This window comes from Haliaeetus leucocephalus, unplaced genomic scaffold (genome assembly GCF_000737465.1).
Source record: "Haliaeetus leucocephalus isolate CR32 unplaced genomic scaffold, Haliaeetus_leucocephalus-4.0 Scaffold306, whole genome shotgun sequence".
In the NCBI taxonomy this organism is placed as follows: Eukaryota; Metazoa; Chordata; class Aves; order Accipitriformes; family Accipitridae; genus Haliaeetus; species Haliaeetus leucocephalus.
In genome coordinates, this window is record NW_010972742.1 from 4,027,174 (window position 1) to 4,054,333 (window position 27,160).

Sequence of the window (27,160 nt, forward strand, 5' to 3'; positions counted from 1 at the left end):
TTTGACATCTACTGATGAAAGAAAGTATAGGAGTGTAATGATAGTAAGATTTCTAAAGTGCTCCTCAGTGTAAGTTGCTGACATGACAGTTTTATCAGAGTCCTGATTTTGGTTGGAGTATCTAGATGTTTCAGTGATGAAATAAATGATGATCAACATGACAACCTTTTTTAAAGAAACAGCGAAGTTAATCAGTGTGGTTTGGTTTTTTTTTTAAAAAATAGGATATAAACTGTATTTCTTGCTTTTTTCTCATGTTCTAGTTCTTACCTATGTCCAAACACGGCACCGATCCGCCGCCCCCTTTACACCACGGATTCTCTTTTGTGGACCCCCAGGCAGTGGGAAGAGCCTGCAGGCAGCACTAATAGCTCAGAAATACAGTGTTGTCAACAGTAAGTTCTCAGTAAATATGCACTTTGCTCAATTCCCCTTTTCTCTCTTTTTGATCATTTATCTTCTGCTGTCTTACTTGCTCATAAAATTTCTCTGTTTGTCCATTACTATGGGTGTCAAATTTTTGAGGGAAGTGAAAAGTATTTCAATGAAGAAATATAAACCAGTAGAGCATATATTCTGTGACAAACCAGCTTTAACATTTCTTTAGTCATCATTTTTTATAGCCTTTGCATCAGTATTTTTCCGTGTGTTAGATTCCTGTAGTGCTCTGAATTCTTCTGCGGATCCATGGATCATGAGTAATGTCTTCGCAGTTTCAGCTGTCTGACCAAAATTGGGGCACTTTTAACATAGCATTTACTCTGAACTTTAATGAGGACTCAGGTTCTGTGCATCTGAAGTAATGTATTGGAAAAGGAAGCAATTATTTGAAAGTGCATTCTCTTTCTTTTGTAAAGGAGGCCCAGAAAATTCTATGTGAGGATTGTTCATGGTTAGCATGCTAATGTTAAAAAGCCCTATAATATGAGTACACAGCTTGGTGATAGGCTCAATGCAGTATGTGTCCATGTTCTATAATGTCTTCTAATAGTGAAGTAGCCAAAAATGATTTTAAACAAATGTCTGATATCTCTAAAATTTGCTGATTAGTCATATCCTCTTTGTTCAGTAAAATGCAAGTTTGTTTCATTAGTATTCTTTCAATGTATACCAAATGAAAAAATCAGAATTAAGGAGGTAGTGATTTTATTGTCTTTGGGAGATTCTTTAATTGTGGAACTCACTCAGTTGTCTATAGTTTGCTAGTGTCTTCCCTGAACTCCTGGTGAAGTCAAAAGATTCCATTGAACCTGGATTTGGCTTTACGTGTGAATAACAACATCAAGATCTGAGTGGTATTGTTTTCAGTTACAGGTTTAGTAGATCTGGTCAGAAAAGAAATAAATTTTTCAAGTTCAAACTTGAACCTTCAGAAAAAGCCGTATGCTTTCCATATAATCATTCCAGCTAATGGCTAGATTGCAGATGTTGTGCAGTTCCATTAAATGCACAGAAACAGCTATGGAACTATCTACCTATCAGTTTAGGGTTTTAGGTTTAGTATTTTTGTATTTTAAATCTTTATTATTATTTTAGTCTTTAAGAAAGAAAACATGAATATGACTAAAATGATACCTACTGAACTTGAAAAAGGTAAAATTAAATTATTTAAAAATCTATATTACAATACTGATAAGTACAAATAAAATTGATAAAATGTTTATGCTATCAGTTATTTTAATATTGTTGTGTTTTATAATTTCATATTAAAAATAAATATTTGTAGATTTATTCAAAGCTGTATTTTTAATAACTGTGTAATTGGCCTAATGAAAAATAAAACATGTTTGAATGTGTTGAAGAAAATTAACTTGTTCTGGTGTTTCCTGAATTATTTTTTTAAAACTTTATTTCTAAAACTGCAAGTTTGATAGTGTTTTCATCTAGGTCAAAATTTGCATTTTTTTTAAGTGACTATTATATGAGAGAGTTGCAGCTCTTTTTACTAAATACCATTACCACTGCTTTACCCATATGTTGGATTTTATTTTAAGTATACTGTAAACCAAATATTAGAAGAATTAAGTATTTAAAACAGAGTCAGAACACCATCATTTTTCAGAATAGTATTCCGTGTATACATAATTTCCAATTAGGCCATTGGGATTGAAGCACAGGCTTAAAAATTTAATCCTGTGTTTAAACAGTGTCATGAATTGGATTGAATTTAGGTGTATACATATTAGTTGTCTTAAGTTGGGGTCTATGCACTGAGATTCTGTTACGTTTTTACACCATTTATTGTGAATATGAATTTGCTTCTACAGGACAACTAAAGACTGTTAAAATTTGTGTTTATCCCTTATCACTTAAACATTAAACTTCATCAGCTTTGTCCAAGAAATGTTCCCGTTCTTACTTTTGTTTGCCAAACAGTGTGATTAACAGTGATAAAGCGGATGAAAGAGCTTGCTTCTTTTTCCACTGAAGTCAGTGCAGCTGTAGATGTTGGTGCTATTGATTTCAGAAGGGGTGGAATCAGCTTATGATTATTAATTGAAAGGTCATGCAATAATGTACAGAGTGACTGTTACCTAATATTAACCAAAACTGAGTTGAAACTAGGACTTGTGATGTTGTGTAACCTCTCCATGGCTTAGTTCCCTGTGTGTAAAATAAGGGTCAGGACAGTTGTATTTAACTCACGGGGGGCAGTAAGACTCAGTAACTTTGGTCAGAAAGTGCTATCCAAGCCCAAAGTAGCAGTGTTTCGTGTACAACTGTCCTGACTAAAACTTTAAATCTGCATCTCCTGGTATTCTGTCTATTTGAAGTCAATGATAACATTGCATTAGCACAGTTTTTTACATACAATTCTTACATGATCATTAAATGATCCAGGGAGTCACTTCCTTGAACTGCGTGTTATCCCGTACCTCCAGCAGTGCGGTTCAGATGCTGTTCAGCAGGTGTAACTTTATTCAGTAATTAGAAGTTTATAAAAAGTGCAAACTGCTAGCAGTCCCTTGAGTTATTATTTCAGAAACATATTTGATTAATATCTTTCTCTCTATCTCTGTTTTTAATATGTTCTTTGCCAAATGTATTCTTTTTTATTCAGTATTCTCCCCTTCTCAGTCTCTGCTTTTTGCCCTGCTTGGCCAAAAAAAATAAATATCCTAACAACAAACCTCCAAAACCTATAACTTTTATTTTATTCAGTGACCTTATTCCAGTATGCAGCTTCTGGGGTTTTTTCCTTTTCTTCGTTGCTTCCTTTTTAAAATTTAACCTTGTGTCTTTTTTGTTCTTCCTTCCTGTTAGTTTGCTGCGGGCAACTGCTAAAGGAAGCTGTTGCAGACAAGACAAAACTTGGAGAACTCATTAAGCCTTATATTGACAATGGATACCCAGGTAGGGCATGTTGTTTTCTCATTACACTGTAGTTACAAATTTGTGGCAAAAAATAAATTGTGAATGAATGTTTCTTGATCAGATTCTAATCTGATTTACGTCAGAGTAATCTGGAATTTTATTAATTGCATTCATTACATGTGATTTGTAGCACTGCGTAACAGAGGCTAGATTTCTAAGATCTTCAATATCTTGAAAGCATATCATTAGTTCACTGTTCCAGTGAAATTCAGATTTCTTGTACACATTCCAAATTTGAATTCCATGTTTTCATCTCTAAATCAAAATCAGAATTCTGATATAGATGTATAATTGTAAAATGTTTAAACTGTTATTTAAAGTATTGTGTTTCATTTTCTCTGCTTTCATACGTGGATTTTGACTTTTAGAATGCTACTGTAGATTCCTCTACGCAAATATTTTAAACTTAAAAATAAAGTTTCTTTGCACTTCATTTCTATTAGCATTTTTGGTTGTAGGAGGGGACTACCACAAAGAATATCTAAGCATACTTTGCTTTTGGAAGGCTCTGCAGTGATTTCAGATAAATCATAAATACTGTAAGCTCCTTAGGGCAGCAGCTTAAACTTACATGTTTGTTAGTTGTCTTGCACAAGGATAGCTCTCTGTATGTAGTGGGTATTAAAATCAGAAAAGATCTGTAGTTCTAAAGGATAAGTTGTATTTCAGTAGGGTGGAAGAATGTTTATTTTGCCAAATTACAATGGCCTGGAAGAGGAACTTTCAGTCCTGTTTCTGGCAACAGGCCAAATGGTTACCAACGATACAAATATAAGGAGACAATCTTGCTGAAGATTGAGAAATCTCAGTTAAGCTTCAGTATTAATGGAATTTTGAGCAAACCGCCCCTGAGCGAAGAGAAATCTTCATTGTCTTTTATTTTTGGCAAGGAAAGTCATTTGGTGAGATGGAAAGCTTGAAAGTCCCCTTTTTTGCACAATAGCTTAACTCTGAGACTGAATTACACAGATCTGAAACATGAGCCTGTAAAATTAACTGAGGTTCCCTTGATACCATACCAAGAGATTCAGTACTTTTCTAAGCATTTCAAAAAGACCTTTGGCAGCCTGCAGGTTTGGGTATTCTATCCCTCTGTCAGTCACTTTATCAAGCCACAAGGCAATACATTTTAACTCTAAACTTCATCTCTAGTGAATGGATTGCATTTATTCATAATACACTAACTCTGCTAGTTCAATGCATTAATTTTCTGTGGCAGCTACCATTTTGCTGGGACTAGGAGCTTATGTGGGAACCATGGGAATGGAAAGCATGAATCTCTACAGCCTGAAAGAGAGAAGCTGGGTCCCCTGTAACATAGACAGGGAGATCTAGGAGAGGATTTTCTGATTTAGAGATACTGCTAATCAGAATGGCCATTTAACTCAAAGGCAAGAGATCTTAGCATATCTTAATTGCAATGTATCCTAGATCTTCATGTATGGAAATAATTTCTTCGTGGGTATAGTCTGATTGACCTGAATGTGGCTACTTGTGTATACAGTCTAACTCACATGTGGAGACCATTTTAAGCTCTGGGCCCATGTCTTTTTCGTGGTATCCATTAAATTCAGAAACTTATGTGTGTGCTGTTATTTCACTTTCTTCTCATCTCTGAAGTAGAGGACAGCCACTGTAAATACCTCGCTCTCTAAATTTCAGTTATGGCTGAGATGGGAGTTTGGATGATCTGTTTATTCAAAGATAGGTCCTTTAAAAGCTTTATTTACTAAAATGCTCTTTGTGTATTTTATAAACTACATCTTAACCATTAAAGTTCCTTAAAGGAGATACCAAAAGCATTCCCAGTAGAATAAAATAATTGCACAGATTGTAATTCTTAGCCAGTCCTAAAAATATGCACATCCTTCATCCAAGGGAGCTGCTTTCTTTTCAAGAAAATGAAATTGAAGTTGTAATTCCTTTCTTCCTCCAAATTAGAAATTATTTCAGGTTTAGATTATTTTTTTTTTAATATAGCATGCAAGGATAAAGCTGTGCAATGCTTCTGGATGTTAATGGGAATCATAACTGTATTTCTGTGCATTGTGCTAAAAAAATCTCCCTTAGTTTTTGCTTGTATGCACATATATTTTATTTGGTAGGACATACTACAAAATTAAGGGCTGAATAAAAATAAATATTATATAGCAATACCAGAAATAATAAGTTCTGTCATTTTGCTAATCCTCCTCTCCCAGTGATAACAAAGAATGAATTTACATTAGTAAACACTAACAAGAATTCATTACTGCCCTCACAAGAGTCTTGGAGAAAATGAAATAACATAGTGTACTGGAGAGGAAAGATGGGCAAAGAATCCTTGCTCTCTTGCTACAGATTTACTAACAGGTTAATGCAGAGGAAAGATTCTCATGCTATTACTGAGTACATTAAGTTTCAAGAAAATCACGTTTGAAAAGGGTTAGTTTAGTCAATAGCAGACTGTTATAACTGGAAAAGCAATTAGAACTTCAAAATTTTCCTTGCATTTCTAGTTATGTACTGAGTAAGTTTAGTTGTTCCTTTGGGCCAGGAATCATGCAAGTGATATTATCACAGAATACCCTGGAATGAAAGACAAACCATGAGAAACATTGTGCTCAAATCATTACTAGTCAAAATGAAACTAGTGCCATAAAATCTTGAGAGCATGCCTCATTCTTAAAATGCTCACCCTCGGGACTGATCTCAGTGTCGTTTCCATTCTTGTGGACACAACTGATGGCATACAATTAGTCATTTACGATATGCCAACAGGGTATGTTGTGGTGTCATAAAAAAGCTCAAACCCCAGCTTATTCAAAGCTAACTCGTTATTGAGTTATTGAGGCTGTCCACTGTCTATTCTGTTCTAGTTCTGGTTGACTAACTCGGATCTCTTCTTGGTTTTAGGATTCACAAACATTCTCTGTATTGTTTTTTCCTGTACCGCTGCTTCATGTATACAACATGTATTTCAAGAACAGCCCAGACAATTCTATTATTCACCCCAGAAGACAACTCAGTGCATTCCCATTTTCTGTATTTTCCAGTGTTTGCTGTCTCGTAAAGACCTTATCTCCTGCTTTATCAAACTTCTCAATTTTGTATATGGTGATTTATTTTGCTTAATGAAGGTAGCATAGATATTTTTGAGCCCATTAATTTTTTAATTCCCAGGACATTCTAGTCTACAGTTCGTGCACACTAGATATTGAAAAATGCATTTCCAGTGAAAAGTTCAGCAACGTGACTGCTTTCTGTCTGTCATAAACATATAGTTGTTCGTTGGACAACCAGTCTGAAATGCACAGACTTTTCCTTTAGGATATTGTGGTTTCCACTGAATATTGGGCAATTATTGCTAACTATACTCTGGGCAGAAAATTACCAGCATTGGAGTCTGAGACCAGTCTTCTGCTCACTGACTCCAGTTAGTTTAAATCTTGGTCAATGATGCTAAATTTAGCATACACAGTTTGCTTGGGCAGCCTAGGAAGACTTCCACTTGGAGTAAGAGGTGAGCATAATGGCCAGAACTCTTCCATAGGCAGCAAGGCAACTCACATAAATTCATTACGTTTGATTCCTTCTGAAATGTTGTGCAGAGAGTGGTCCTCCCCTTCTAGTAATTCAGGCTATGGACAAATGATGCATATGTAGATAGCCCGTTCGTAGACCCCACAGGCTTGATGAAGACCTTTATGCAGAATTTGTGTCCCTAGGTTGCTGTAATTCTGAGGAGGGCTAGACTGCCTTCTGGACCTGTCTCATTGAAAACATGGGCACACATTAATTCAAAGTTCCATCTGCAGGATCTGTGTTCACAATTTTAAAGGTGTCTGTCAGAATTTGGTACCCTGGGAGAAAAAAAAATGCAGAAAGCATATCTGCTTCCCCCCCTCAAATGTCCCTGGTGTTTGCCCCTTGAGATGTTTGCATTTTATTAATGAAAATAGAGGCAGAAGCATTTTGGCATTGGGGGCATCACAAAAATAGGAAAGGTCATCAGTCAGTTGAAAAATTTCAGTGTGTTCAATTCTCCATGTTCTCATGGTGAAATAGTGTGGAGTGATCACTGCTAATTAATATATGTGTTTGCAAGGCTGCAATAAATGGAGCCATGAGAAGTGAGATGACAGGAAAACAGCATGAATAGCGGGGGGGGGGGGGGGCCCCCCCCAAACCAGTAAGATTCTGCTTTTCAGTTGGGAGAACTGCTATTAGTTTGAGTAATTGTTTTTTCCACCAAAATGAAGATTCAGGTGGTAAAGAGAGCTGATTCCTGGAAGACAGACAACATTGCACTGTTTGCAGCCTGTTAGAGTTGAACACACACAATCTGTGTTGTTTTTTCCCCTTCCTTTTTCTATTTTTTAAGTAGTAATATCTGAAGCTGTCCCCAAAGGCAGTCTGCATGTGGGGGGTAAAATCTGGAATTCCCTAATTTCTCCTATTTTCTAATAAAAACTATTACTGTACAAATGTAGATTTTTTTCCCCCCTTATTTTAAATTGGAATGGTTTTAAAGGGGTGCTTTTGGTGTAGCCTCTGAAAGTTGGGGTCCCCTGGTGATTGTGATCACAGTCTTACTGAAAGCACTTGGGGGTTTTTTTTTTGACATCGAATTAATATTCTCATCACTAAGTGTGAAGTACAGATTTGACAATAGAGCAGCTTCCTCTTTGTTAAAAACTTGCAAAGAGTTTCAGAGTTGAAAGGCTGAGTAAATCTTTATATCTGAGGAGGTAAGCTTAGTGTTATTTCTTGTTTTTAACAGCGCTGTACTGGCGAGCTGCAAGCTGTCTGAACATTGGAGAGAGACCCTTTGGGAGCTCCATTGGTTTTCAGCAAGTCTTTGCATGCAGTGTGTTTGTACTAGCTGAAGACAGCGCATGGCTCTCTAAATAATTTACAAGTTGATTAATAGACTCACATGGGTATAATTAGAAGAGGGAGAGACAGCAGCTACAGTAACGGGTACAGTGCTTGGGGGAACTAGAGACTTTATTTTTTTTAAAGAAACTTTCTAGGGTGCTGGGCGTTTGAAGATAAGTTGGGAAGAGCTCAGTGCCTCTTCTCTTTTGAAGTGGAAATAGGACAGTTTGAATCCGTCGAGTTTAATTTTTCACAAGCTTTAGGGGCCCTGCAGTGCAACTCCCTTTTTATTATTGAAAAAACTCTCAATTTTTCTTTCATTTTTCACACACATGCACACACATGCACGCATACACACACACACACAGAGCCCAAACAGTATCTAATAAACAAAATGATTTTCTACTCTAAGTTAGTTTTAAAACGATGCTATATGTTCACCTATATGTGCACCTCAATCACAAATATACTGTGTAAAGTTACAGAGATATTTATGAATACACCATACTTTAATTTATGCATTTTTAAGAAACCTTCACCTCTGTTTGACAATGCTTTTGAAGTAGCTCCGTTTTTCAAGTCAAACTTTTGACTTTTCCTCTGGGACTGCTACAAAGGTTTTTTTATGGAAAATAGGTAGCAGTCTTTTTTCCTACTAGGAGAAAATTGGTGGTCAAGAGAACAAAATAAAATTTAAATTTTTTTATTCCATTTTACGTGTCCATATTTTAATAAAAGATGCAAGGTTGTAGAATAGAAAGTTTTACATGAAGGCATATAGGCAGTAAGTTGTCATCTTCTTTCCTGAATTTTACTTTTTTTATGTGTTGAATCACTACAATATGATAAATTAGAGTCCCTTTTTCCTTTATTTGAAAATCTAGAATATATTTTTCTTTATTCTACACAACATGCAATAATCAAAATTGGCATATCTGGCTAGCAGATATTTAGGGCTGAAGCAACACTTGGGAGACTCAGTCTACAAAGATATTTTTAAAGGCCACCCCACTTAAGAGTAAAAACAAAACAAAACAAACCACCCCAAAAAGCCAACCCTGGAAGCCAGATCAGGCAAAATAAACATGATTTTATTTAAGAATCTAGTGCAGTTGTTTTCTGGAGCAATTGTGATAATCAGTCAGTTAGTGGATATGGTCCCGCCTGTATAAATTTTGCCAGTCTCCTGGTTTTGCAGCAGTATTCACCATTATTATTGTTCCTGGAGTATCAATAGTCCAATATTAGTGTCATAGCTCACAGGGATAGTGCTGCTGGAGTCTGTGGGTTTGCATGAGGGAGTTAAAATATATCAGGTGCCCACAGTTCCCAGTTTTGGTCAGCGGGCATCATCGTGCACCACCAAAGTGCCACAGACCCTCAGGGGTTTGAGTGAAGTTGTGGCCCTTGGCCGTACAGGGCCTCATGGTTGTCAGGGGCTTTTTAAGAGCAAAGCACAATATAAATGCTAAGTATTAATCTTTTGTATTTATTTTGATCTTTATTGCTGACAGTCATTCTTAAAAACTTAGAAAAGTGGCATTTCCTTTCCCGCTACTGTTCTTGCAGCACTAGCTCCTCAGCAAAGGGCTGCTGGCTTGAATTCTCTTCAATTTTCTGTTTGGAGTTTGGGATGGGGAAATCACATGAGGTTTTATAAGAAAACTGGAAGGAAAAGCATGTTGCATACTGGCAGCATCCCCTTTTACGGTCTGTAGAGTTCAACATCAAATTCTGGCTTTGGCTCTATTTCACTGGGTGTCATTCATACAGAATCAGGCTCCTGTATGAAACAGACTTTTTTAATGACAAGCAAAACATTTAATAGCTCTTGTGAATTGCTTTACATTTTTACATGTCCCTTTAATGTGGCCGGTAGGTGTCAGGAGGAGCGGCAAGGGGAAACACAGGACTGGGTGGCTGATCCCACTGTTGGGGATCTAGAGTGCGTGCTGGCACCAGGCATCGGTGGTAAGGGACGACAAATCCCTTAACGTCCTCTCTTCGCATCACATGGTGAAGCAGTATTTGGTATAGAAAGCCAAGATGTTTTTCACCATGTTTGTCAGACAAAATTTATTATTTTTTTAATAGTATCACTGTCAAAAAGGGGTTTGTAAGCCAAATTCTGCCCTCTGACAAGCCCTGTGTTCTTCAGTAGAGCTGAACTAGTTTAGAAATAAGGGGGAAATAGGGAACTTGGTTGATAATGGAAATGATACCTTAGGTGGGTTAGAACTGCGGTTGCTGTCTTGTGTCTAGCTGTATTCTCTCTGCAGAAGCTGAGGGAGTAGAAAGAAGTAGTGCAAGTATACATTTTGTTACTAGTTTTAGAATCTTTCGGGTTAGAGACATCCCTGTGCGGTAATTCAGAGTAGCTTTTGTCTTGCAGGTGGGTAAACTGAGGCAGAAAACCTAATTCAACTCGAGCCACGCCAGTCAGTGAGCAAGCGTGGTTGGGAACCCAGGTGTGTGGATCTTGACCTCAGTGTCAGCCCACTAGATCATCCTGTGACTCACTGATAGCCTGTGCCATTAGGCAAATACACACAGACACTGACAACATTGCAGAGGCTATTTTTAGGGAAAAAAAAGCTTTTTGTGTTTGTATGCTGGATACTGGCTTTGGATTGAATTTCCATTGCTCGATCTGAAGATGCCACTAACAGGTAAAGCAGTGTAAGGGTCGGAATCTTAGCTAGTCACTAAATGTGATCAGATGTAGATTCTGGAATCTCTGGCTTGATAACTGTGAGGGAGAATCATTCATTCCTTTAACATGCATTTCTGAAGGTCTTAATTTATCATGTGTCATTTGATCGACGATTTGGGATCATACCTGCTTTAAAAATGTCATCACTTCCTCTTTAATGCAGCTAATTCCTACTTTACATTACTAAAAACCTCAGGAAAAAAAAAGAGGTTCTAATATATTCCAAGAGGGAAAAATATTTAAAACGTGGAAATGAAATATTTTATCATATTATTTATTTTACTGTATTGAAATAATTATTCCAATTCTTACAGGAAGCCATTCTCAGCAGTGCTGTATATGTAAAATGAGTGAGCGGAGACTGTCTTTCTGTGTAAATTTTCCATTTGATGAAATTACTAACTAAGTGTTACGGTCCTTTGCAAACGCCATGTCAATATTGTTATTTGCGTTGTTGCCTCTTTAGTTGCCGGCTTCACATGAGCTTCAAAAAATCAGAACCGCTTTCAGCTTTTCCGTGACAGCCCGGCGGTGTCCCTAATTAAGGAGGACTAAGCAGGCTCCGGAGCGATCTCCGTTTCCGTGAATTACCGAGATTTCGGCGATTACAAGTCCCTGCCGCAGCGGCGGCTGCTGCCCGCCGGGCGGGTCCCGGCTGCGGCCGCCGCCGCCCCGCGCTGCCCGCCGCGCCCGGCAGGTGGCGGTAGAGAACAACCAACCGCAGCGGGGCCGAGCGGGGCCGAGCGGGGCCGAGCGGGGCCGAGCGGGGCCGGCCTCCACCCGAGCCCGTGGCGAGGTCCCCTTCGCTTTGCCGCCTCGGAGCAAAATCGGGCGTTTTCCTCCCGGCGCCGCCGCCCCCGTTTGCGTTGAGGACACACTTGGATTATTTTTTTTCTTAGTTGCAGTAAGCAAAATGGGCTGTATGCTATGAAATGGAAAAACAGCCCGTTTTCACGAATCTGGTGTGTTGGCAGGGTTAAATTAAAATATCGATCAACCTACGTGATGGCAAATCGCTATTAAATCATTCTCAAACACATTAAAGACAAATTGATAAAATCTCTGAGGACCTTAATGTGGGCAAGAAAATAGAATACTTCTCTGAAAGACCCAAATAAAATGATCCATTGTGAATAATCCAGAGTTTACAGAGCAATAAGATAAGCGAATCTCATGCTTTGCTAAATTTGGGATTGACAGGACAATCCAGGAAAGTAGCCTTTGGCAGTAGCTTATACTCTGGGCAAGATGTTAACTGTCAAGCGCTGGGATCAAGCCTCAGGCATCTGAATTAACTGTGAAAGTCTTCAGACCCAGCTAAAAAAAAAATCTCCAAGAGAAGGATAAAGGGTAAATGGACAATACTGTCAAAAGGACCTTAAACTTTTTACAGCACAAAACTGACAGAATTTATATGCGCAAATACGTTTATGCTGTACTTAGAATCAAGGTTTTTATAGGTATGGAGAAGTGAGTCAATACCCTTCAAAAGTCTGTGTTAAAAAGAAATATATGGAGGAGGAATCAATTTAAATATGATAATTGTATAGCTTGGAGCACTGACAGCATTGAAGCTATTGGAGAATAGTGCCCTGTAATCTCTCAAGTAGTGTTTTTGCATTTCAGACTGTGCCTTTAATGTTCTGTTACTTTTGTCTTGAGCAGATGGTATGATTTTGTCAACTGATTGCCTGATACGGTTTTCTATTAGTCCTGCAGATCTAAGAGCTAATAGGCCACACTCCTATGAGTTTCATGAGGAAGTACTTTTCATGAGAAATACCTTATACTTGTGAAAACCTTTGAAGCTCTGGGAAGTAAATTTATTTTTTAAATGGTCTGCTGGAAGGTGCTGATTGACAGCCCTGGAGATAGAAAATCTCTGGGTGTCCATGCAGCCATTCCAGCATGAACAGCAGCACTTTAAGCCTCTGTTCCCTGTACCCTGCCTGATCATACTCTTGAACTGATTAGATCACTTCTTAGGTCCACAGCTGCTAATTCAGCTGCGTAGTCTAGACCATTAACATGGTCAAGACAGGCTGGGAGATAAAGGAGATATGGTGTGTGGTATTGATGTTAGGCAAGAATGTATGCATGACTGAATTACATTTCTATATGGAGCTAGTTGTGGCCTCATTCTGCCATGGATACAATTTCTGAGGTTCACCGTGACCTTGGTCCACAGCTATGTACAGTGCTCTCAGAACAGGGTATCACTGTAGCTCAGCAGCTCTGCAGCATTACTTCTGAGGGGTGAATTTTGCTCCTGTATCTTGATTTTTCGCCTTAATAGAGATGTGCTTCCACATTACCTAATCTCGATATCTCTCTGTAGCACACTGTAATTTTTACAAGAAACTTATCTTTGGACTTCTCTAATGATAAAGTAAAATCTCTCTAGAGTCTCATTCCCCCAACTTTCAGAGTTGGAAACTCACACAAGCTTATGTTGAAAAGGAATTGATTATTCAAAGCTCTTGTGCTTCATAATCTACTTAAAGCATGTAGATTGACTGTCTCATCAGAAAAGCTCTAAATTTTACTTTGCTATATAGCCCGCTGGGTCATGTGCTTAAGGCCAGGAGACCCCTGGCTAGTTACTTACAGACTGTGTGCCCCTCCAATTACGGGTTATTAATTTGCCTTACATTCAAGAGACAGTTCCACATGAGTGAAAAGGAATACCATACTGCAGAGTTCTTCATTACTTACTCTGTCTGTACCACAGCAAATAAGAATAATACTGATTTCTTTCTTCCTTTTTTCTCCTTTTTTTTTTTTTTTTCCCCTGGTCTGTGGAAGATGTTTTACAGTTTTAATGCAGCTGTTTTAAGTGTGACTGTTCCTGTTCAAGGGCAGCTGATGTACTTTGTAATGCCATTGAACAGCCAACAAGCTATGTTCCCCTATTGTGTTGAAGTGATAGGTATGTTTGCTAATCAAGAGGAGAGCAGAGCTTGCTGTCTGACTTGTTTATGTTTTATTTCTCACCATCAAGCTTTAGAGGGAGGCACAGAAAATATGTAAGCATCTATATTATTCAGTGATGCATATATGTACATGAGTGTACAAACAATCTAAAGTGTATTGCTGATATCTTCTAGTCAGTCATCACTGAAATTAGCAAGATGTCAGGGTTACTACATATCCGCAGCATTACTCAAAAAAACCCAAACCTGGCATGCCATTAGATAAATTGTTAATTAATTGTCACTGCATCTTGTTAGGTTTTTTTTTTCTCTTGTGATTGCTTCAGATTTGTTCAAAGTAGAGGATTTCAATCATCAGGATTCACAGAAGGCCTATGGGAAGAGATCAGTTCGAGCAGATGCTGCCTGGTTCCCATCACAATTGCTTTTTATTTTTCTTGTGGGCTGTAGTGTTTCTCCTTCCCATATGCAGGGTGGAAGCAATTTGGCCCCTGGAACTGGAGAATCTCCTATGATCTGCTGGAAGCTCAACGGCACAGTATACCCACTTAGTTCTCTCTGCCATTCCTGGGGCTTTCAGCCTCTGCCCTGATTCCCTGTTCATCTCACAGGGATGTCAGCTCCAGCAGAATCCTACCTTAGTGTAGTTTTACTCTTGGGTTTGTAGGTTTCATTCAAATCCTTTGCAAAACTCTAAGCATACTGAAAATGCTTCAAAAAAATCATGTAATTCTGCACCTTTGTAAATCCGTGTTAATGATTCCAGTAGGAATTATGATAAAATAACATGCATCAAGACAGAAAGTTTAGTGCTGCAACCAGAAATTCAAGACTACCAGCAAAATTCCACTGGTCTCTGTATGGAATATGTTTTGGGGAAAGAGAAGGTGGGACTTTTTTTTCTTTCTTCCTACCAGGATGTCTTGGTTTTGTATTAGTTCTTGTAACCTGGAGGGTAGGGAGAACTGCCCTGCAAAGAGCCCTGAAACTCCTCTGTTATCCCCTCTATGCCTGCATGCAGCTCAGGTCTTGGATAGATAAGTGTTATCTGTCTAATAACATTTCTGCCTGCTGCTGCACTATTGTATAGTTAATTTGATGAAACCCATTTTTAACAGAATGCCTAGTTTTGCATTGTCATTTTGCTCTCTGTCAAGTGTCTGGTTTTATTCCATTCCTTTTTTCTTTTAGCAGATGGAGAATATTGCTCTCCTTAACTTGTTTTTTTATAATGCGAAGTGGGTATCCTCAATTAATACACTAATCTGTTTTCTAATTAATTCCCTGTGGTTTTCCTCCCTTTTTGCTGGTACATTGAATCCTGAGTGCAGTTCTGTAAACTCAGTAATTTGATTATTTAAAGGAGAAGTAATGAATTTCACGACAAAGGTGTAAGTCTTTAGGAAATGTTAAATTTCAGGAAGCAAATGGGTTCTATTATTGCGGTTTAAAACCTGCTTGTACCCAGCGTATAAACGTGCACTGATAATAATACACTCTACTAAAATACAGGTGCATTCCTGTCAGCTAGTCCTAAAGCGAATTGCATTGTTAGAAATCTGACGCATATGCTCTCCTACAAGCACTTGTTGTTGTATTTTTGTATGCAGATGCGATGGCAGGGTGAGTATCAAAACATCAACGTTCCATGATGTGGATTTATGTAGCATTTTTTATCGCTTGTTTCCAGTAGAGGCAACAGTGTATTAGACATACTGTACAAATAAAGAGAAGGGACTCTCATTGCTTCTTGAAAATTGTTTTGGCTGCTTCTTTGGGAAGTAGCTTGAGGTGATTTTGCTGGCCTTTCTTTGGGGTTATTTGACACTAAGCCCAACACATTGCAAGAGTGCTTGGAAAATTTATAGTCACCCTTGTTGAATCTAATAATTTAATTCTTCTGTAAAAAAAAAAAAATTACATGATACATAACTTTAAGTATCTTGATTGAAATACTTTACTTCATGAAGGCTACAGTGAAAATATGCAGGATACCTCCTTACCACTGTGTCCCATTAAATAGAATTTTTAAAGCTGCATAGTAATTGTAATCCCAGGCAGCATCTTGCTGATGTTCTCTCTTGCCCTAAAGAAAAATAATAATAGAGAAAAGAGAATTTTTATCTCTAAAATTAGGGAGTCATCAATGCAGTAATTACAGTAGTTGAAATACATTTTGGAAATTTATTTCCAGTTATAAAAGCTTCAAGCCTTTGGGCAAATTGGAGAAATATCGCATCTAGCCTGCTGTGGCTGAACCATTATCATCTGCTAAGCTAAATACAGAATGCCACAGAAATTTCTTTCCTGTTTTAGGATTTCTTTTACACAACTCAGGTCATTATTTTTGCATTTTGATAAGATTGTGTCACACACTTCATTGTGACATCAGCCCAGTATGGCTGAGAGAAAAAGTACATTGCAAAATTATGTAGGCATCAGTTTTTACCAAATACTTTGCTTTAGTCCTACAGTTCCTTGTGAGTTTGGGGGTTCCATAACAGCACAGTAAATATGCAAAAGTCAACAGTAACTCCTCTCTCCAAAATCTATCAATCATAAACAGGAATAACTCTTTGTGTTTTAGCTCCTGTAGCAGTCTAACCGGAAAAAGTGGTGTGTATCCTCCTTAATTGCAGACTCAGCATACAAAATAAATGTCATCTTTTTAATCCTTTGCAGTCCCAGACAACCTTGTTATGAAGATCCTGGCAGAACGCCTAAACGCACTAGACTGCATGACCAATGGTTGGGTGCTTTATGGCTTCCCAAGAGACATAGAGCAGGGAGAACAGCTGCAAAAATCACATATTATTCCAAACAGGTAAGATATAAATTTAGCAATCACAACATTACATAGATGAAAAATCTGTTTATGGAAAGATACAGGTCTTTATTGACATTGTATAGGCTATTGCATCTTATATATTTATTCCTTCCTTAGCTAGAAAAAGGGTCTTGCTCATGGAGAGTAGGAAATAGCGCATTGGCCTTACAAATCCTCCAGATGGCCAAACTGTGGGAGTGAGAAGAGGTTTGTTCTTCTGGTTATTTGTTTGAGTTGCCTCTAAAGGAAAACCATAAGAAATGGATTAAAGTTTGGATTATATCAGAAGGTGTATTTTATTTGCAGCAGAAGCAGGGATCTACATCTTCTTTCTTTAGCATTGGCATAATATTATGGAAATATATTAGTATTGCGAGGAGCTCGTTATGAGACTTTTGGGTTTTGTGAAATAATTAAAAACAACATGAGAATTATATTTTATTTGAGCTATAATGAAGTGTTCAGAAATGTAATATAAGAGAAATGAGCATCAAAAGAGAACTGTTATGACTGCCAAGCAAATAAAATGGAGTTATTCTTTACAGCTGGTCCAAGGGTGGTGAAGGTTTGAAATGCTGGTGTACTCATCAAAGCTGAGAGGCTTCTCCATTCCCCTCCAGGGGTTCCTGGTTCAGTCGATGCCACTGGCTGACACAGTGGCCATTCCAAAGGCATACATTGGAAACGTGTATTCTTTATGCTTCCAGGAAGCTTATTCTTATCTAAAAACTAGTTGTGGAAAAGGTGTATTACCCACGTAATTGTTTAAGTTGGCAAAGTTACTCTTCGTATGTCTTCTGTGTGGCTGCCCTCAATCTCATCCCTACTCCCTATCCAGGGTATAGTGGAAAGATGTAAAAGGGTAAGACTGAGTTGGAGAGAGAAAAAAGGAGAGTGAAAACGGAGGGAGCTAGCAGTCATGCTACCAAGGGTTAAAAATGAAAGTATGTGAAAACAGCAGTAGCTTTATTTATTAAAAGTAAGACAAAATACATCTTAAACAGGAATCTGTGAAAAAAGGGAGAAAGAATCTTGAAACTTATGCTAGATTCAGTTAAATAACATTTCCCATGGATTATTCTTCATGTACATTTAGAATGTAGGTCCTGAATCCCTAAACATGTATCTGAGTACCTGACATCAGTGCAAATACTCAAGTGTGTGCCATGTGCTCCTTTACAGTATCAAGACCTCATCAAGTGAGGAAGAACAACTCATTATAAAATTGTATGTGTGGAAATTTGGCACTGATCCATTTGCTTAGCTTCCATTTTCTTTTAAGAGCTCTGTACATTCGTATCTGAGTTAAGAATTTGGCCCCTACTATTTTATGCAGGGGTTGAAGTAAGGGACAAAAATAGACATCATGCTACCTGATTGATTTTGGAGCTGATATTTTCCATGAAACTGAAGTAGTAGGTATATAAGGGAGAAAGGGTGATTATAAACAAAAGGACATATTGCAGCATAGGATAGCAGGGCAGTAATTCAGTTTCAGTTGTGATGCTAGTTATAAAACACTATCTGCAGAGGTGGTGTTTCTGACATCAGGAGAAAAACCTGATAGAATTATAGCCTTGAAATCAATCTGGGAATAGGATGCAGAAATCTATAAATCAGACACAGAACAATCTACAAAGTCTCATTTTTAGGAGGGCTCTGTTGATGAAATTAGATTAAAATAAATTTACATATATATCAAGTTTATTATTAAAATCTAGTCACATCAGTAAACAAAATTATTTGTGAAAGAGTATGTTACTCTGTGTTTTGAACTCAAAGTAGACCTCTTTGGCTGATCAGAACACAGAGTTATTGTCTGCTTGTCAAGTCACAAATCTATTCCTTAGAGCTAATAAATGGTTAGTGTTCAAATACTATGTTTTATCTGACTCCCACCTCATAAAGCTAGTACACATAATACTAAATTATACAGCATTGAGCAGGATCAGTCTCCTGACTCCTCCATCTTATGGAAAGAAAAACAAACCTAGTAATTGATGGTAGAAAAGAAGGAAAATAAAGTTATTTGAAAACAAACAAAATGGGCTATAAAGTTTGTTAAAATGTAATAATAAAAAAAACTCATACAGCATCAGCCACTGCATCCGAAGAACTGCCCTGGAACAAAAAGGAAAATAATTCATTTTCCACTGAAAAAGTAAGGTACAGGGTTTTCTTTAAATTAGAATTTGCAGTAGAGCAAAGCCTTGCTTACAGGCTGGTACAGGAAAACCTGCTGGTATCAGACAAAACCTGTCTACCAAAGAACTGCTCTTCCTGTACTCAGAGAAGGCATGTATTGCTTTCTATGTTCCTCCCTATGAAGCAGTTGCTGCTTAAGTGGACAGGATCCTAATCGTATTGAACTGTGGCAGCCTTTAGGGCAAATAAGAAGCTGAATCTATTAATGGTCTCTCAGCTATCTAGTAAAAGAACACCATTAACCACTTAGTGCCTACGGTAAGTGGGAATCCAAATACAATTACAGGGTGGCATCTGAAGCTCAGAACTACTAACGCAAAGGACTGAATTCAGTTCTTCATCCAAATGAATGTAGATAGGTATTTTAGCTTTTTTTATTGTTAATGCTTGAGCAACAATAAGAAATATATAGTATAGCCATGGATAGTTCTAATGTACTGAAACCTCTATTTAATACCTACCAAACTATTTCTTATCCCTTTCTGGTCTCTCCCAAACTTATAAAATAAGATTCAGCAGCAACAGTGTCATCTGTTATATATCTCTTGTCATTAGCTTCAGCTGGTTCATGACCAGCTGTCTGCTGGTTCTAGGCCAGTTTAAGGCAATCAGCAGTTTAAGGATTCCCTGAGCCAGGGGTCATCTGGACAACTGTCTAATAGCCCATTTTCCTTGACTTTATACTCTCTTTTTCAACACTGTACTTTTGGCCTGCACCAAATCACGTGGAAAGGAGTTTCACTTTTTCACTGGGTGTCATATGAAAATACTTCACAGTGTTTTTTCCAGGTTCCTTTCTTCTACTGAGAAACAGTTATAAGTGTTCCCTGTTCATGTCTCCTAACACTCCTGATTTTATAAGCCTCTTGTGTATGCCTGTTCAGTCATCTCTTTCCCAGGCAAAGAACCATGGTCTGTTTATCCTTTCCTTTACTAGAAGTCATTTCACTCTTCTGATCATCCTGTCTCTCTCTGTTCTCTACCTTCTCTAGTCATTCTAGCTGTTTCTTTGCTGAGATGGGACAACCAGAACTGCATTCAATTTTGAGGGTAGCACTGTGTACTAGATGTATATATATTAGCATAAACTTTTTTTATTTTGATCTTAACTCCATTACTCACAATTGCTGGTATTCTGTTTGATGTTATTGGGATAGATTTTGGAAGAATGTTTTGTGCGCGTAGGCTATGGTAACTATACAGTGTCTCTTTCATTGAAAATATCCTGAAAAATCACCAACTGTCACAAATCTCAACCGAGTATGTACAAACTCAGCAAGGAGGCTAAAGACCCTTTAACTCAAGATCTCTGTGCTTAAAATTGTAGCCAGGTTTGCATTAAGAGTTCTCCTCAAGCCATAAAGCAAGCCCTTCCATCTGTGCCAATGGGCTCTGCTGCTAAGTGCATCTTGGGATTCCCAGTTCCTTTGTTCCATCATCTCCTTTGTTTTTTTTCCATCTGATCTGAATCCACGGTCAATTATTTTACATTTCAGTATTGATTAATTATATTACAGTAGTATGTACAAACAATACAAGTAGGCAAAGCTGGGCAGGGGAGGGATGAACTTGAGGATTGACCTAACAATACATATATAATACATTTCAAATACCCATTTTTCCAATATTAAAGTTTTTTCTTTCCCAGTAGAGAAAATAAACAGCACTAGCTCCTCCAGTGCAAGTTTTCCAGCAGTGTTTTATTTGGTCTTCAAAATGATGTGGCTGTATCCCTGATTATGTCATCTTTTTAAGTAATATATTTAAAGCTTCTTTTTCATCACACTACTAAGAACCTGTATTCAAACAGTTTAGGATAATGAATTTCCTAATTTCTAGGGTAGAATCTGTGAATATGTTAAAAAGGGAAAAATCAGAATGGAAAAAAAGATGATTTTTTTTTTTTTAAACTATTTGGTCTTTACCTGGGGCTTTCATATTTCTGCAGCTGATCCCAATGTGGATTAGGGATAATAAACAGCCTATTAATGGAGGCCTGAACTAGGAAATGGAGTTTGAATCAGCAGCAAAATTCAATGGCTGGCAAAGGTTAATAACTCCATTACTATCAGCTCTATTTTTTAGCCGTTTGAAGAGCTAGGTGTTAGCCTTATCTTACTCCTCATTAATTGAGCTAATAGAACCCCAGTGACCCTACCATGCTGCCATTATCTGAGAGTTTACCAGACATGGACTGGAATACTTATCGTTGAATACGTAGTCCTCAGATTCATTTCTACATCAGAGATATTTTTGTTAAGGATTGGCTGTCTTCAGGTTTCTTTTTGTCTTTTCATTTCCTTGCTGCCTTCTGTAACAGCTACATATTTGGAAATTAAATGTAAATGAATGACTTAATTAAAATCCTATCAAGGAACAAGCTAAGTCCCAAAATAGTTGCATCAAGGAAACATAATAGTGATTGAATTATTCAAACATGGAAAAATCTTACAGGGCATTTTTAAAACTTTGGCCTAATTTAAATGATGGATATTGTGTATTTGTAATAGATGTGGTTTTAATTGATGGCGTAAAAAAATCTGATGAGTAACAAAGAAGAAATATTATAATTATATCTTCTTATTTTCTCATTTTCAAGGGAAAAAAAAAAAAACAGAAAAATGATGTGGTTATCAAGGTACTAAATCAGTACAATAAAATTTGCCTGCACCAGGGAGAGAAACAGTAGGAAAAGTCCAAGTGACCTATGCAGGATTTGGCTTAATTTGTAAAGCAAGTAGTAAAAACAATAGACAGACCAATTCTCTGTTTTAATCATTCTCATTTTTTGTCTCTTCTGATTAGAAAGCAGCTCACTCTTACCAGAGCCATTATATGGTTGCTGGTTTACTGACTGTTGTCTTCACTAATGCTAGTGGGTTTCCTCTTTATTATCACTTTACGTATGAGTGTTCCCATCTCAGCTAGTCTCTTCCTCCTCCATCACATGTTCAAAGTCAAACAGACTGACTGGTTCGGTAAAAACTAAGGGGCAAGACAGTGGAAGCTAAAGGGGCAGGATCTTCTTGAGGTCAATGGTATGCTTATGAAATAGAAACATATTTTGGAAAGTGTGTTTTAGGTGACGAATTCTTATTTTTCTTTCCCGCTCCAGTAGAAGTACTCACCCTCTTAGCTATGCTGACTATACATCAAGTACATGCATAGCCATGCTCCGAGGGAGCAGAACACCCTGGCCAAATGGTAAAAATTACAAGTTTTTTTCCCAGCCAAAATCCATTACAGATTGTGCTTACTGGGCAAAGTCAACAAATCTTCCTCTCACCTACTTCACTGAGTGAGTGGGATCGGTTTAATCCACAGTTGCTACCCCTGTACCTTTTTCCAAGCTGCAATAATTCAGTCATTGTGTTACCTCCTGATGCAAGTGTTTTGAGACTTACCCTGTTCATTGACAAGATTTTAATTAAGTCATTTACCTTTGTTTCCTCTATTGCAAGAGGCATTGCTGAGTACTCCATAATGGGCAAGATATATCAGGGAAGCTCCCATTACCTTATATGTAACAGCTGTGCATAAAAAGATGTACATTGCTCTGGCATGAAGGCTCTGTTAAGCAGTCATGTCCATGGGCTACTTAATAGTGACAACTAATTCTCCACATGTAGTGCAAAAGCTGCACACACAGAGTCTTTTGCCCTACCCAGAACTGATGGAAGCAGCTCCTTACATTTTTCTGAGGTTTGACCATTGGCGGGGAATCCTTATTCTCCATTCTCCCTCTCTTCCTTAGTAGATTGTGCTCTCTCTTCCCTTATAACACTAGTCTGAATAGAAACTATTGCTATTAAGTAATACAATAGATAGAAAATTGCATGATACAATAAAAAGATTGTCACTTCTGCTGTACATTCTGCCTGACTTATATTGGTACCATAAGAGCCTTTCTATCCTGGGGAAAGGCATTAGTTAATATGCATCTTGAGCCAACAACAGCAAAACATCAAATGCAGTTTTAAAATCCTTCTATGGGCTTTCTGTAGGATGCTGCATTTGCTGTCACAAGCTTATTCTGCTCCAACAAGAATAGGAGGTATATTTGGCTTCAGTTGTGGGAGGCAGGTATTATTTTTAGAAGTTACCTCATACAAGCTCCTTTTGATGGCTGGAGTTTGTTTGGTGAAATCCTGGATACAGCAATTAAGGAGATCTCTGATCTCAGCAAGCTTCCTAAGTCTCCAGGCAGAGAAAGAAGAAAAGCTTCTACTTCTAAGTCAGTATTTTTATTTTTATTTATTAAGGACCCAAAACCACATGCACAATACTTTCATTCTTTTTGCTGCTGAAAGGAGGGATATCTTTCTGCAGTAGCTATCTCTCACAAATGAGGAGACATTAGGAAACCTGAAGACCTTCTTTCCTGATTGCCCTTATGTTGAAACCATTTTTCTCAGAAGATGCCACCGGTATCAAGTATTGCCTTTCTGGACTCAATACCTAAGTGGAGAGGGAGAGAGAAAACTCTGTAAAAGCAGCAGAGTCTGGGCTACTTTTCATGTCTTTGGCAATGGTAGCATGTTTTAAACAGGGTAAACTGAACCAGCAACATCTCTGCTTTCTCCACATGGGAACAGATACAGTCAAAGTGTGAGAGCACTGGGCTTAATGTTAATGCTTTCAGTGCTTCTTCACAAAGTGCCATGAAGTATCCATGCTTTCAAGGCAGAGCTCCTAGCTCCTCCTTTGGCTGCCAAAATTAGATGCCTGTGTAACAGCAGCAATTTGAACAAGGTGACTTTGAGTAGGTGACATGGGGTTGTATTTGAATCTTAAAGAGTCAAAGAACTTTGAATGATGTCAAATTCAACATTACAGGTAGCTTTCTGTTTGAATACTTGCCTCTGCCATTTGGAAGGAGCTAGCTAAATCAGGCAACGTTTCAGAAAGAATCAAGATCCAAGAAGGCCTGATTTGGTCGGCTACACAAGAGTCCCGTGCCCTTACATGCTCTCAGTCACTTGAGAGCAAAGGACTGGCTTGTGTCCCTACAGACAAAAACTATTTACTGTGGGGTATTAGTATTTGAGATTGTCTCTAGTTCCTAGAAGAAACTGAAGATTTTTACTGAATCTAATAGCCAAGTTCTCACATGTTTGCATTTAAAGCTTTCCAGTATTACTCAGGAAGCTGAGATGAGGGGTGTCCTGTGGTCAGCACTGGGAACTTGCATATTTCTGTCTTGTCAGGGGAAAATATGTTGTTCTGAGACGACATCTGAGAACTGCCTGAAAGAAGAACCAGGCTTTTAAAATCCTTATTCACAATGACAACTTCATGGTACTAATCTCTGCAAATCAACAAAGGTTGTTCAGGGCATTCACCTAAGACACAACTTTTGTTTAAGGAATGAAATGAAACAGTCATGGTGTTTCCATGTGTTACCATTTAGATAGTAGTCGAGTCATCTAACCTGTGCTTTTCCCCTCTGCACTTTCTTTGCTTACATTTTTATTCACACATTTTGGTCACCAAAGAGCATCCCTGAGAGCTCACTGAACTCACAGACCTGGATTCCCTCAGGTCTCCCAGTTTGCTCTCTGTTCATCTTGCTCTCCATGACTGATGGTCTGGGCTGGGATCCAGCAGTATGCAAGGTGCTATTTTGAGTGCTGTAGCATTGAACCTGAGGGGCCATCCTGCAGCTCTTCTCTGAGGCTGTTTGGTGTAGAGTCACTTTTAACTAACAATTTTGCCAAGATGGGTATGTAGGAAAAGATGTAGCTGCACACAGTCATGCACCATCAGTGCATTTTGTGGAACATAACACTGATCTCAGAGGGTATATATTACCCTGTGCTTTGTCAATTCTGAATATTTCTTCATGGGCTAAAGCAGTAATTTTCAAAATTTTACCTTAATTTACTCAGTAGTTCACACACAAATAAGAACCATATACATGCAAGTCTGATTTTGTAGGATTTAGGAGCTTTTTGTAAGGAAGATAGTGGTTTCAGGATCTAACTGGAACCAGAAAAACTTTAGAAAAATAACTGAGGGAGGGAAAACTTTAAATGTAATGGTGTGGCAGCATTTTAATTTGTATTTGATAAGAGAACACATATAGATAAAACTGATGAGAGTTTTGCATGTATGAGAACTGTGGATGAAGACACTTTGTGTCTGAGAAAGCACGATAGGAAAAGGAGGGCTATCCAGTGTTGTCAAGCATCTCATATTGTGTTGATCTCTTACCGTTTACTTCAGCAGTGTGGTAGCAAAAGTTGGCTGAATATTATTCTGAGTAAATGTAGGAAGGTCACCCTTACATCTGTACAGGGTAAAACTGAGTTTATGAAAGGCTGTTACTGCATTTGCTGTCTGATATTGAGAGCACAGGGGCAGTAGTTTTAGAGGAACTACATTACAAATGTACATTACCTTTGAACTCCATGATTACTAGAATTCAGGAATTCTGGAATAAAAACTTCGGACAAGATTGTGCCAGCTGTGCTCTGATTTAGTAGTCTCTTTGGATCTGAGACTAACCCCACAGTAAGCCATTACTCAGAGCTAGTGTGGTTGGCAAAATTGGCCCATACTGAAAACCACAGGCAGAATAGGCATTACGCTTCTTTTGCTTAAATTCTGCAAGCTGAAGATCTGGGAAGACAAGTGCATCAGTCTGTAGCAAATATAATACAGCTTGGGTGATTAAAACTGTCAAGTAATATTGCATATTGAATGGAGACTAGTTTGTCATTGCCATGAGGATTAGAAAGTGTAATCTTCATTAAAACATCAGTGGATTTACTGCTGTTTGCCTTGGAACAAGATATTTGCTCAGAATTTTCTAGTAAGTAAATTTAGCAAGTGCAGGGCAATTTAAGAGAGCGAAGCTGAATGCTGTCATAGCTTATTCTGCAGGAAAGATGTAGGAATGATCCCTTATGTCTGACAGATGCACTGGATCTAATTCTATTGGCCTGGATCACCTGCAGTCACATGAATGTATTAATCACCATCACTTAAAATGGCTTCCTTTGGCTCAGGTGTAACTGGTCACCCAGTGTTTTTGTGCTGCATAAGGATCATATTTTCTGTCCCTAAATACATTATGTTTACAAAATTCTGTATTACAGAACTCTGTCCTTTGTAAGGCTTGAAATACATTTTGAGTAAGGCTTTTATCCGTCCCGCAGAGGCTTCTAAATGTTATCCTTTTCTAACATGTGCTGTATTTCTGAGCTCCGTAAGACCACTATCGTGCTTTGCACATGATAAAAATTACTTTTTAAAAAATTGTAGTCTAATATTGTTCTGATATGAATGCTGATTAATATCCCACTGATAAGCACTGAGTGAATGATCCAGAGGACAGTCTGTTCTTTTGATATGACTCACCAAAGATCAAGGTAGAGCAGGTTAAAAAATAATTGTTTCATTTAACCTTCTAGTACATGCTGCTACTCTCATGAACATAATTTAAGCTGATTTTCAGGCCAAGTATATAGGAAGAGTTCCTCCTCTCATAATTGCAGTGCAGTCAGACGATTTGTATTGGCCGTGAATGTGCCCCAAATTTAAAGAAAACAGAAACAAAGAAATCACATGGTTTCTCAGCCCCTTGAGTCCTGTGGGCCCTTCAGATTGACATATATTTTTCTTAGCAGTGTTTGCAGTAAAACACTGAACTGTCAAAGCTAAGTGGTGGGTATGGTGAACTTGCCATATTTTTGTAAAGTTTACTTTTTCCTTTTAAAAGTACAGTTTCATCACAGAATTCTGACTCCATTGTACATTTCTAACCTCCATGGATGAGACTGCATAAAATTAACTGGTATAGGAACAAGTCCTTAGCTTCCATTCCACCATTCAAAATATAATCTCAACTTGAAAACTTGCTGCCATTTTTTGTTAAAAATGTTGCTGCCAGTCCATTATACCGAATCCAGGTTTTTATTAACTTTCTGTTAATAAATAGCTGAAATGCATTTTGTTCAGTGATTATTAAAGAATTCCTTGTATTCCAATTCTGTAATTCTTACAGTAAGTAGCTGTTACTCAGAAAAATCATCCCATAAAACACAGCAAAACCAATGATGGCAGGAGAGAAGCTTGGACATAATGACAAGGGAGAACTAGGAACAGATTAATTTCTTAATGTCTCTTCTGTGTCTTTCTTTGGCTGTGTATTTGCATTGCAAACATAGGAAGTTCAATCGGTACAGCTTCCAAATTGTGCTGTCTGCAAAATCTTGGGAGTAGCTTCCTCTGATTTATTAAGCA

At 37.9% G+C, this 27,160-nt stretch overlaps 1 protein-coding gene across 1 annotated transcript in view; it reads left to right on the forward strand.

Annotated features, from left to right (window-relative positions):
* The window catches only part of AK8 (adenylate kinase 8), an 81,091-nt gene that overhangs the window by 35,981 nt on the left and 17,950 nt on the right, over positions 1-27,160 (forward strand). Inside the window, exons 9-11 of the mRNA XM_010571108.1 lie at positions 264-395; positions 3,265-3,354; positions 16,564-16,705. Of these exons, the coding sequence (XP_010569410.1) occupies positions 264-395; positions 3,265-3,354; positions 16,564-16,705 (364 nt within the window). The remainder of the gene's footprint in view (positions 1-263; positions 396-3,264; positions 3,355-16,563; positions 16,706-27,160) is intronic.